Source organism: Phasianus colchicus, chromosome 7, assembly GCF_987193195.1.
Source record: "Phasianus colchicus chromosome 7, bPhaCol1.hap1.1, whole genome shotgun sequence".
Lineage (NCBI taxonomy): Eukaryota > Metazoa > Chordata > Aves > Galliformes > Phasianidae > Phasianus > Phasianus colchicus.
In genome coordinates, this window is record NC_143442.1 from 32,775,284 (window position 1) to 32,788,669 (window position 13,386).

General features: G+C 39.0%; 1 protein-coding gene across 8 annotated transcripts in view; it reads right to left on the reverse strand.

Moving 5' to 3' along the window:
• Positions 1–13,386, reverse strand: part of ERBB4 (erb-b2 receptor tyrosine kinase 4) — a 507,767-nt gene that overhangs the window by 137,504 nt on the left and 356,877 nt on the right. For all 8 annotated transcript variants that reach the window (XM_090144449.1, XM_090144448.1, XM_090144446.1 and 5 more), the window contains 5 exons: positions 12,530–12,643; positions 10,808–10,934; positions 6,798–6,871; positions 5,754–5,844; positions 4,130–4,329 (listed from right to left, as the gene is read on the reverse strand). In XM_090144449.1, the coding sequence (XP_090000575.1) occupies positions 4,130–4,329; positions 5,754–5,844; positions 6,798–6,871; positions 10,808–10,934; positions 12,530–12,643 (606 nt within the window). The remainder of the gene's footprint in view (positions 1–4,129; positions 4,330–5,753; positions 5,845–6,797; positions 6,872–10,807; positions 10,935–12,529; positions 12,644–13,386) is intronic.

Consider the following 13,386-nt stretch of genomic DNA (forward strand, 5'->3'; position numbering starts at 1 on the left):
ACATATCCTATGGCCATATGTGGAAGAAAAGAACAAAAAAGCTTTTGACAGGAACTCATTTTCATTAGGAGTCTTAGAACAAATGCTCACTATTTATCATTGGGGTCACATAGGTTAGAAGTAACTTCCCCAAACTAGATAGAACACAAGAAAGTTAGCTTAAAAAAGAAAGAAAAAAATGGCTCTACTCTTAGGGGCCTCATCCACAGCTCCTTGAACTCAACAGAAAATCATCTGCAGATTTCAGTTAGATTTGCATCAAACCTTGCTATTTATTCAAGTTTTCAATTGGTAGCTAAATTGACCTAATTCAGAGTAACATTTATAACAACCTTTGCCTGGAAAGGTTTCCTTGTATACTGCAGGTGTCAGTAGAGTTGACAGCAATTATTTAAATAACGTCATATGAGAGGCCATTTTTTTCTAGATTTATTTTGTGTGCTCTTGTATTTATCATGAGTTGTCTCTGACTTGCTCCATAAAATACCCATGCTGGGGAAAAAAAAAGCCAATTCTTTACTTCAGCACACAGCAATGGTAAAATCTATCCACCAGAGTACATTTTCTAGCAAGTAAATTCATCATCATTCACTCTGCATTGATCATCATCTTAACAGGGTAAAGTTTAGGTACAAACTGTGTTTAGTATTACAGGTTAGAGTAGGAGACAATTAAAAGTATACAATAGATGAGAGGACCTGAGAAAACAGCATGGAGCTGCATCAGGGGAGGGTCAGGTGGGGGTGAGGAAATGCTCTGCCCCAAGAGGGTGGTGGGCATGGAGCAGCTCCCCAGGGCAATGGGCACAGACCTGAGCTGCTGGAGCTCAGGGAGCATTTGGACAGCACTCTCAGACATAGGGTTTGGATTTGGGGTAGCCCTGTGATGGGTCAGAAGTTGGACTTAGTGATCATTGTGGGTCTCTTCCAACTCAGGACGTTCTGTGACTCTGAGAGCTCCTGCATTTTACATACATACTCTCCAATTGATTTCCACGAGGGTTCTCCACTTGGTGACATTCATTTGCCATGTGAATGCATGTGAAACAACTTTGGGATACGCTGCTGCTAAAGCTGCAGCATCTGCTGAAGGCTCACAGCTCATCCTTCACTCTTCTCCTCTAACATGCCTCCAAGCCTACAAATCTCCCAGGCTCTGTGCAGTTCACAAGTATCTCAGTGGTAATCATGGACTGTAGTATTTTTCACTGACTGAAGTCCACTGTTGTCATTTTCATTTAAAAAAGAACAGACTTTCACCAAATTCTGCTGTGTCAATGTTATCTCAAAGATAAGCATTACTGTAAAACTGAACTTGTCTAGGAATATTTAACTCCCTCAATAATTCTTCAGTACTTCATTACTTTTAAGTTCAGCAGAAGACAATTTTGAATGGTATGGGGAAGATCCATTACCATCTTGTGATTTATAATAAAAATCACTTTAATAAGAGGCTGATTACACGACCTTAGAAGCTCACAAATGCACTTTAAATAAAGCTACATTTGTAATAAATGCCTGCTGTAACATGTTCTAAGCCATTCGTAATCACTAGGCAGTAAGGAAAGCAGTAACAAGCTGACACTGCCTCAAAACACACAAAGAATTAATAATGAACACACCAGAGTGTGGCTGTAATAATTAACATGGTCTAGACTGGTTTCTTTGTGGGAAATGGTACGAAAAAATCTTTAATGGATATTTTTATTAACAATTCACACTCTGCTAGTTGCCATGTAAACAAATAGTATTTCCAACACAGACGTTACACTTCAATCCTGCAAATATTTACGTACACTTTAACCTCCATCCTTCTGATCAGGCTTGTTTGTCACTCAGACAGGCATGTGCATATGTGCAAGTGCCTGAAGAACGTAGGCCTTAAACAGGCAAAAGAACCAGAAGGCAAAAACTGAAACCCTAGTGGCTTGCCCTGAGATCACAAACACTCAGGCAATGGAAGATTAGAAAAGCTCTCTAAAAGCCCAGTCTGCTGCCATCTCCTGAACACCACAGATGCTTCGAAGCATGCTGGACCAATGCATCTGGTTTTAAGGACCAGTTCTGTCTTACCCCAAGTAAAGGTGAGTTTAGTTAGAATCTAACCTGCAGCAGAACCCATTTAACCCCAGAGAGGTGCTGACTGACAGGCAGAGCTGAAGCAGCAAGGTAGCTCTTCTCATCTAATGTTGACTCTTTAAAGGCCACTAAACATTATCGATTCATTCATACAAGATGTGCATAGAGAGAACACCACTGTTACATTTATGACTCAGAAAATTAGCAGTCCAGGACATCGAATTCTGATCTAAGCAGCCTGGCCCATAGCCTACGTTCATTAAATACAGCCTGTTTAATAAATAGGGTAGAATTCATTTTTGGAACTAAACTCCTGGTACTGTATCTTACATACTAACTTTTCAAAGGGAAATGAAAAAGAGATCTGTTTTTCTCATGAAGATTCTCCTGGTGTAAAATTTCATAAAACATCTTCAGTAGTATTTTCCTTCCTGGGAAATAAAAGCTTCTACTACAGCAAATCCTCAACAAGGTGGAAGTCAAATAAAGTTCACATTTTCCCTTTGTGTGCAAAAGTACTGACAAGACTTACAGTGCCGGAGTGCAATTGGCAGTACGTTCTAGTTTCCATTTGCTCAAGAAGTCTGAGTTTTAATAGCTGTAGCTATTTCAAAGACTTGGCAATCACAGGCAAGGGCTAAAAGGTATTTGACAAAGCAGTCCCAACAACTGCTATGAAACTACCTTCCCAAGTGGTGTCCAGCTGGCCACCAAGTTCACCTGAGCTGCTTCCCATTGTCTTCTAACACATGGTCCATAAGTCATGCAGCTCTTCAAGCAAAAAGGAAGCACTGCTTCCTTTTTGGAGCTATGTTGCTCCTATTACTTTCATTCAGGTTGGATGAAAGTAATGGACAGCCTGGTCTAGTATGAGATATGGAGGTTGGCAGCCCTGCCTGCGGCGGGTGGGGGTGGAGCCTGATGATCCTTGAGGCCACTTCCAACCCAAGCCATTCTATGATTCTGTGATGAGTCAACTTTCACTTGTACCTGTAGAACAGTTGCCAAATAACAGTCCAAAAAAAAAAAAAATCTCACGTAGAGATCTACCAAACAAGGCTTAATACTTCATGAGGCTCTCACATGACAGAAGAATTGAAAAAAGTAACCAAGTAGAGGTGACAGATGTATAGATATGTTTCACCTAGTATTGGAATCTACCCTCATACCACAGTGATGAGCACAGCCACAAAGACTTTCAAGGCAGAATAGTATTTCAAAGAGAGGAGAAAAAAGAAGCACTTACAAGTGTTATCATGGCCTGAAAAAAAACATTTCTGCCTGGCCAAATCTGAAAGAACAGATATATCACTTAAACATAGCACAGTTTAATGAATTTCCTCTCTAGCAGTATAACTGTATCCTTAAAATGAACTATATTGCTGCTATTATGCAATATTATGCAAGTTGCTGTGTTATTTCTGCATAACCAACTCATTTAATCTGCTACACAGTGTTCATTTGATTTTCAATACGATCTTAGTCCAGATAAGCTTTCCTGACAGACAATTAGCCCCAAATGGAAGACTGCTCGTAACCTTCCTTGTCAGACAGGCTCAGTATGGAAAGGGAGAACACGGTTACCAGACAGCAGTCCCCAAAGTGACCTTTCAAGATTGAGAGCCACTCTGGTGAAGAAGAGAAGCAAAAGATGCCTGTTTCACTCCGTAAGTAGAGGGCTGTAAGTCAAAGTCTATAAAAACTACATTCACTCCACATTTACAACCTTCAGAATCCATATTTATAAAACTGCATCTCTTATCTCCAAAGTTCATACCGCAGTAAGGAAGCAGTGCCTTCTCTCTTCTCCATTTCATTTGCTCATACTTTAAAACACTTCATTTGCTTATAAATCTCCTTGGAGAAACTGGGTCATATCTTTAGATTCTGTAAATGATCGATACTCCACTTTTGTTTGTAGGGCTCTAAACAAGTGACCCCAGCTGCATTTCTGGCCTGTCCACACACTGTATCCTGTCAGTACTTAAATCATTTCCCCCAGAGTGAGCCAGTCACAGGCAAGAAGATTTACATTGAGAAGCAGTACTTACTGCAGTTCTCTGCTTTTTTATTTCGATGAATCACTGTCTTTTGGCTGGGTGTGCTGAAAAGGCTGGTCCAGTTGACTGTGTGGTAATAACATAAATTGCTGTTGTCTGTTATGTAGATGTTACCAGCGCTGATCTGCTTCAAGGACTGGAACTGTAAAGAGGTAATGCCTTGCTGCTTCAGGATGAGTAAGGAAAGGCCACTGTGACAAAAGCAAAAGAGAACAGGAATTAGCCCCAAGAGGTGGCTCTAGAGGTGAAACTCAGTGGAGCCGGTGGAGAACTTCCCATTGAAATTAGTTTCTGATGGCATGATCATTTGCAAATTTGCTCAGAAAACTTTTTGTTTGAAATGACACAAATATTTTGTGAGGCAAAAGGTGGCTTTATTGCCCAGAAAGCCATGAGCCCTATAAGAATTGGAATACCACAAACTGTGAGGCTCACAACGTTAGGTCAATTCAGCCATCAAACTAAATGACGAAGTCACTCACAGCTCTGTAACAATCATTAACTCTATTTTTTTAATAAATAAAGTGCTGTCAAGAAAACTGTGTTGTTTCTTTTTCCCACAAGACATGGAGATTAATACATAAGATGGTTTATACGCTAAGGAAAAACTGACAAAGTCATGTAAAATGTATTCTAAAATGTATTAACATGACAAATTAATGTCATTTATAGTAACATAGGAAGAAACTGTTATTTTCCTTGAAAAATTTTTTTTCCACCCAATTTCTACATTTCATTTTTCTGCTATTGTAAGCTGTGGTTATCTCCTCTATCAAAAGAATGATAAGTGATTGTGTAATACAGGAACGACTGTGCATGTTGTATGATTGAAGACAAGTGAACAACATCCAGCTTCTCAACATCCTTTAGGTTATTGTATTTTAATGTTTATAATTGTTTTCCAGCTGTTCTAAACAAAAATTGCTGCTTCTGAACAGAATGCTGGGCTGTAATTCAATCTCAAGGTTTCACTGCTATTCATAATCTGTTTGGTCTGCTGTTAAAAATATCAGCAGAATGCTGCATTTACACAACTGGGAACCAGAGTTTCCTCTCTACACCACTCTACAAGGTATCTTGTCTTCCACCATTATTTCTCACTGCATTTTCTTCTCTTCAAAAGCCAATTCCTACCAGTTCTCATATGGAGACACCTCTGGTAAAAATGATACTACAGAGCTAACAAATATAATCTGCTAAGTACAACTATTTACCTTTTATTGCTTCTTAAGACCAGGTTGTTCTTTGGACATATGTGACTGTAATTCTATACACATCTGTGTGGGCATGCAGATAATGAGGCTAAGTTCTAGTATCTTTCAAGGTACATTTCACACTCATAAAATATTTTAAGACATAGAAAGTATTAAATGAACTGGAAGTTGGCAGCTGCAGAAATGAACCAGGATAATCTGATGCTGTTTGTTTTTCTTTTACATCTTTACACTCAAAAGTTACTGTCCATTGTAAAGAATGGAACAGCAAAGATACTGTTAATGAACAGCTTGCCAACTGAGAAAACATACCAAGTTATGACTTGCTTCCCAAGAAGTGTTGCATTCCATGCTACTAAAATGCTAACGAAAAACTTTCATGAACACAGAAAGTACCTTACCTATACAGAGCTCTTCCACCAATAGTAACCAAGTTAGAAAACACCCTGAAGTCAGTCATGTTCTCAGGCCATGACTGTATGTTCAAATACCCTGAAGGAGAAAAAGCAAACGTGAACATCAATCATTCCAGCCATAAAGACTGCTTTATCACATACATGAACTAAGACAGGCCTAGCCTTTAAATGAAAGACAGCGATGGTCTGAGAAAAAGAAATAAATAGGTAATGAATTCAAAGACAGCAGTGTGCAAAATTCACCAGCCTGCTCTGTACTGTCTCCTCCAGCGAGGAAAAGGAAGACATGAACAGTGTCACAGCAGAAATGTCACAGCACTAAATCAGCTTTCAAAAGCCACGCTGAGGGCAAGCTTAAACATAGGCTGCAATCTGAAAGGCCTACGTACCATTTCTCAGCAGCAGTAGACAACATTAGGATTTGCCTCAATTCAGAACATTTAGTTTAAAACGTATTGGAGCCCCAAGACAGAAATTGAGAGATCTATTATGATGCATTAAAAGATTATAAGACTTTCCTAAAACAAAGAACTTCCATTCACTTCTGACTGTGTGAGGGCCAGGCATCAATGGAGAGCATTCTTGGCAAAGGTAGTTAGTGCAACTCCTTATTTTGTTCTGTGCAGACATCTGTGGGGCACCTCTGATTTTGTTTCAGTACAGGACTGGAATGCAATACATTTTTAAGCAAAGGGATAATTCCTCTGGTAAAGCAGAGACTTCCATTAGCATCTGTAACACCTGTATCACTTTGCCAGCACAGTGCTCACTTAACAGTAAGGTCTTGGTCTTCTGATGCTCATGTAACCCAAAGGCAACGTTTATTCTGTATTCATGTGTAAAGTAAAGGACAGCACATTTGTGAACAATACTTTAATAAATAACAACTCCAGTATCATCTAAAAAATTTATAGCAGTGTGAGTTTTAAGAAAACAGCATTTGTGTTCCTCAGAAAACCCAGCAAATGACAACAGCAAATGCAAAATGAAAAGAAATTCAGATTGTAGGACATCAGAAGTGTTTGTTACCTGTTATCTCTCTCACTGTTTGGAAAATATTTAATTTCTCAGGATTAATTGCAGCGATTGTGTGATATGGATCCCTGGAAGGTTAAACAGACAAAATGCAACACTATGAATAATAATTAAAAAAAAAAACAAAAAACCAACAACCACCATAATGTTCACAAAGCTCTGCCATACAGAAAGTAGTATTATTTTTTAACATGAGATCAATGCTTTGATTTCAGGCAGTGTGGGTTGCAGGTTTCAGACTTCTGATTCTGCAAAATCTAATTTCTCCCATGTCATTTTAAAAGGAAACAGTAGTGCTCACTATCTTGAAGGATTGAATCATGAATATTTTAGTAAATACTTAAGCTGTTGGAAAATTAATGGATTCTGAACAACTATGGATGATCTTCCTAAAGGGTAATTTTTCCCAGGAAGACTAGCTTAAATGGCACAGCTTAAGTACTGTGTTACTGCCTGGACTAACAAAACTGCTACTGAAATAACTAACAAGCTATAAGCAGAAGAGAACTATGAGCATGCTGGCAGTCCCTGACATGTGACTTCAGAAGGATGCACTGTTTAGAAGGTATAGAGCAGGAAGCATTATGCCAAGCAGTCAAGCAAGTTGGCCACCTGGGAACTGAAATGTCCCCAGCAAATGTGAAAATCTCAGGTATGTTACAGCATAAAAACATGACACTGACTCATTCTGAGAGTGCCACGAGTTAGCATTTCTTCTCTTGTTGTGAAAAAATAAGGGAATTTGCTTAGAAAATATCCCCTAGAAGGAAATATACTGTGATTCTCCACTTGTGTAAGAAGCTAACTAGAGCCTAGCTCTAACAAAAAAACCTTGAAATAGTCAGGAAAAAAAATTCTTCTATAACACCACGTTATGGTGTTTTTGTGAGTTTTTCAAGGCTAGGAAACATCCTCAGTAAAAGATGGAGCATGCATTTCCACTTGTCCTCCTTCCTAAGAGACATTCTTGGAACTGGAGCTATCTCCTGAGACAGGCTTCACAAGTATTCACCTATGGTAAATATACATTAAAATCCCTTAATAGGCAAATGTCTGATTCGCTTTATCAACATGCAAACTTGTAGAGCAATGCAGGCATCTACCACTCCTCCTAGCAGAGCCAAGACTTCTCAGTAGAACAGGCACCGCTGAACTTTGCAGCTTCAAGAATGAGAGATTTGACTGATTGCATAAATGTAGGCAGACAACTAAAGGGGAGATAAAACACTGCCTACAATGGAGAGTTGTTGCTCTTACCAATAGGGCTCTCTGACCTAAATAAAAATTAAAACACAGAAACAGAAAGAACAGTGCATGTAAGTTGGTCGGGCCCTACTGAACCAATACTTCCATCTGTTCAAGCCAGTGAAAAATGGGAAAGATGGGCTTCATGGACAACATTTTCCCAGCAATGATGCTATCGCAGCAGCCTTGAAATAGTGGGTCACCTGCTCTGGTGCAGATTTTTACAAGCACAGCATGCAGACTCTTGTACATCACTGGCAAAAATGCAGTTAATGCTGAGGACTATGTTGAAAAATAGTGTTTTGATAGAGAAAACTCTCAGCTGCAAACAGTGTTATTGTGCTCCTTCCATCTGTTGTTGTTGCCATGGCAATAAATAGGAAGCTCATTTTTGGAGTGACCTATGCAGTTTGAATAGACATTGTTACAAATACATAGAGACTAAGTTCAAATGATGAGGCAACAGAAAGACAAGCTACAAAATAACAGGATCAAAAATGACAGAATCAATTGTAATCACACTGTTACCAATCAAAACAAGAAAATCCACTCTTAACGTCTTTCAAGCAGTGAAGTAGTTCTCTGAGACTACAAAACATCTTTGGATTCTGCAGAGACAGCTAGACTTTAAGTCTCCACAATCTGAAGTGTTGAAAGTTCAGGCTTAAATGTTACAGTTCACAGAGTATACAGATTTGTAACAGAAGGTAATTAGAAATTCAAGTGGAGGTATGTTCTGTTACTGCTCTGTTGTCCATCTATCTAACTAGCAGCATACCTACCTACATCATCTTTTATTTCCTTTGTGTACTAATGATGTGCAAAATGTAATTACAATTTTAAACAAAAAAGCTGTTCCAGAATATTTTCTTCCCCAGAGTGTTTTATTCAAGGTTGGCTTTGTTCTCTTTATATTTGATTGATACATTTGTTATCATGACTCACCTTGTAACTTCACCATTACTGCAACTTCTACAAAAAATGTCTCTGTAATACTCAAAATCACGGATCTCTTAACGAACTGGAATGATGCAGAGAGAACTGCTCAGTTCCTCCAGCTGCTTGCCTTGCATTTACTAGAGTACTTCCTGTCATGTGGGATGTAACAGATTTACAACCAGCCTTGTGAACAATCATCTGGCTGGATGAGAATGTGCTAAAGTAGGAGCACTGACTGCTGTGTGACCTTCACAGGGCTTCCACAAGCCTGAAGCTGCATTTCCTTAAACCACCTGAACCTAAGTTTCTCTCTCCCTATGCTGCATTAACCTTTCACACTGTGCTCTCTGCAGGAGATGAGAAGGCCAACTACGCTGCCAATGCTTGCGTCTGCTGGCCTTTTGAACATCAGTGAGCTGCAGGGCTCCACTGAAACGGATTTTCAGCTTTTGCATGGCCGAAGTCAAGTTGTAGGTGAAGAAATATTACAACCAATCACCCCAGCAAATCTAAGTCATTTCTCTCCACCTCACCTCATAGGGAAATGTGAGCTACGCAACCCAGAGTCAACAACTTCATTATCTTAATACATCTAAACCGAAGGAAGGCCAACAAAAAATCTGCTGCTATTACTCATGCCAGAGTTGCACTTCAGATCCATCTGCAGCAGTTCAGATCATCACACACTATGCCACAAAACTGCAAACACAGAGTTAGCCTGAAACCATACCTTATATTGTAAATCCTAACAAGCAGTTGCAACCAATACTGAAAACTCTGAGAAGCCAAAAGAGCATATTAAAACTTGAAGACTACACAGCAGTAGGAGTAATTGAATACTTTGTACTGTTGATCTATATCTATTACAACAAAGGGAGAGAAAGAGTTTCATCTTGCTAGTGTATTTTGAGGATTTCACTCATTTTAAAAGGCCCTGCAATACCTCAAAGCACCACATGTAACTCACCATGGCTGATTACACCACGAAAAGCTTGACTTAGTGAGAAAATACAATCCTACGTCTGCTCTCAGAGACAGAGGACAAAACAAAAAAACAGTTACTGACATTGGGCCTCCCCTGACTACCAAAACAGATTAAATCTGCTTTCTCTGTTTACATCCCATCCTGCTGAATTTGCACCACATTCACTTTTGACACAACGGCAAACAGCCCATCAAACTGTTAACAGCATGAGATTATTTGGCTGATCTTTCTTTACAAAAAACAGACATTAATGAGACTTCCAAATACTGGTTCTATACCTCCACATCATCTACTGTTATTAAGAGCTATTCAATACATGGACATATTTGAAGCAAAACACCACATTCAAGTACCACTGATTTTTGCACATCTCTGCAATTGAAACTGGAATAGACATAATTAAAATGAGTTGACAAGAGGGCAGGTTTCTTGCACGCATGTGCAGCAACAGCCACTGACAATTTTCACTACACGAGGCACTTTTAGCATATTCTGCACATTTCATCACCGATTAAACACAATTCAGAACAAATGAATGGGAGGTAACTTATCCTCGTTACGAGCCATTATTGAAAGCCAGTGCTGAAAATTTTATAAAGTAACCTATGCTCACAGTTGGCCTTTCTCTTTCTAATGCCATCTAGTTCATTCTGTCTTTTCCTACAGGTTGAATAATAAGAATCTGGTTAACAGTTTTCTTCACAAATGAAGACAGGAGACTAATTTAGCCTAGGTTTCCAGTCAAGTAATAGAAGCCTGCGGCTGTAATTAAGAGGTGGGCACTACTGGTTTCAGCATGCACCATGACACAACATAGGAACATTCTGTCACTTACCCATGAATCCCAGTAACAAGGAAGATCAGGTTGCCATTGATCTTAGTACAGTTTATGAACTTGTCAATGTTGCTGGAATCCACCGTCTGAGCTGACACTAAGCTCCCTGTCCCAATGCCATCACACGCTGCCAAAACAAGGAGTTTATGTGAAGAACTAGGAAAAACAATTACTAAATCAGTACCTGTCATCCTTCTAAATGCAAGTCTTCATTTCTTTCAGAGAAAAAGCTGCAAAGAGGTGCTAAAATGGCACTCATTACCCATATTCCCCAAGGACCGTGTGCTAATTTAAACCAGTAAGTTCAAGGACCTGCCACAGAAGGGTATCCTGGCAAATGTTTTTTTCACGTTGGATCTCAAGGCAAGTATGAACCCCACAGACTCCCACTCAAGCCATCTGTAAGGAGATACTTGATGATTTAGCTTAGACTGGCTGTATCCTATATTTGTGCACTACTCACTGCAAAAGGAAGGGGTCCTACACTGCTAGCTCAACAAGTCCCCTTTGCTTTGGTGAACTTGAAGTCTGTGAACTTAACTATTCATGCGCCAGAACGCCCTCTTGAAAGGAAGCACTAAAATAATTTCTTCATCATCTCATTAAACAAATTAGTTGGACCTTAAGAAACCTTGGTATGAATGTCGATGAATCTTCTCTATGCTGCACTTAAATGCAACTCAGCTGCATTTTCCAATGCATTCAAGAACAAAACCTCCCAGTTTCCATCAGATAACACATCTATCTTCCTAATGGTCTCCTCAGATGGCAACTATTATCAAAACAGCCGAACCTTTAGTAGACAGTGACAGCTCCCCTCCATCCTATTATGTAAAGCTAAGGGCTTGGGAAGAACAATACATATGTATTCACATGCATCTAAATGTATCTTTTCAACTGTAAATGGCTTTAAGTATGTCATTTCCCAGCCTTAGCAGAGGTTTCTGTTTAACTGTTTCAGCCAGGCGGTGTGACTACTGATCTACAGAGTTTGCAGTAGCTTGGTGGTGAATTCCTTTTCAGACTGCTACAGAACTAGTTCTAGTTCCCTCCACTAGTACTGAAAAACGACATGAGCCCATATGGGAAAAGTGATGGTGCTTTGATCCTGAGACATTTAAGCGGGGAGCATAGTCTCCCCAGTGGAGCTCATGACCAAAGTAACCTATAAATATCAGCCTTCTCATCAGCATTCTGACTGAAAAACTTCTAATCTACCTTTAAGACACTTAGAAAGGAGGTAAAAGATTCTGGGAAAACACATATTTTCAGAGAACAGTCAAAATAATGGAAACTTAAAGCTACACTGAGTGTGAAACATACTGTATATCAAAGTCTGGGTTTTAGTGCAGCCTCCTTTGGAATGACAAAAGGAGAGCTCTGAAACACCTCCAGGAAATACGAGTCATTAAAATGATATAATAAAGAATTCTTTCAGATTTCTCTAAAACCAATGAAGAAATCACCCTCATTTTTATCTAAGCAAAAGTAATTGGTTTAGTTATACTACCATTATAACTGAATAAATTTTCATTACGTTGTATTTAGGAACACGCTTCACACACAGCCTACATAGTTCAAAGTTCTGTGGATATCCAAAGGCTATTAATATCAAATATTCTACAGCATACTCATACATATTTCATGCCAAAATAACACACTGCTTTGCTCTACTGGAGTGCAGACTACATTCAAAAGCATTTATACAAAATTACTGCCTACCTTTAGGACAAATGTCAGTGCAGGGCTTACACATCTTAATACCATTTTCTTCAACCTCCATCTTGGAGCTTGGACATGCACGGACACAAGAGCTGGAATCTACCACAAAGTTGTCTAAAAAGAAGATATTGGGAGAAAGTGAACCACTGGACTACACAATACTGGAAGAACATGTTTTTTGATTGGATTATGTCAGTACATGTTATTTACCCTCATGCTTATTGAGACACTTCTGAAAACAATGAGCAATTTAGATCTGTGTTTGGTGACTCACAAAAAAACAGTTCTCTTTCACACACACAGAACTGTATTCATGTGGAATAATGCACTGCATGGGACAATGACAATTATTTCAGTTTTGCCTTGTAAAATAACTGATTCTTCTCGATTGAAAGCTTCATAAGGTCAAGAAGAAAAAAATAAATCAAAAAGCTCAGTGATGTATTTAGACAAAGAATCACATCCCTAAAGCAGTACATGGTATACCAGTTCTGTTAAAAATAAACAAAAAATTAAGTTCCTTGGATGATTCACCACTCTTATTAGAGACAGAACAAAGCTGTGACAGTCCCAACCTCAGCTTACTGTCAATCTGAACTTCATCGTGGAGATTCAAAATTTGGATTTAGCTTTGAGTTGAGCTATGGTTCAGTTTATTACAGATTATCCAGGTAAATTACATTTAAAATAATGGACAACACAACTGGAAGCATTGGTGGGAACAAAAGAGAGAACAAAAACACGGCCTCTCTTTCCTAACTAAAACATCTGTATCAAAGACTGCATCAATGACAATCTGTAAGTATTTTGTTCTTTGTCATCCGGCTGGCATTTCAGAAGCATGTGTTTTTCACATG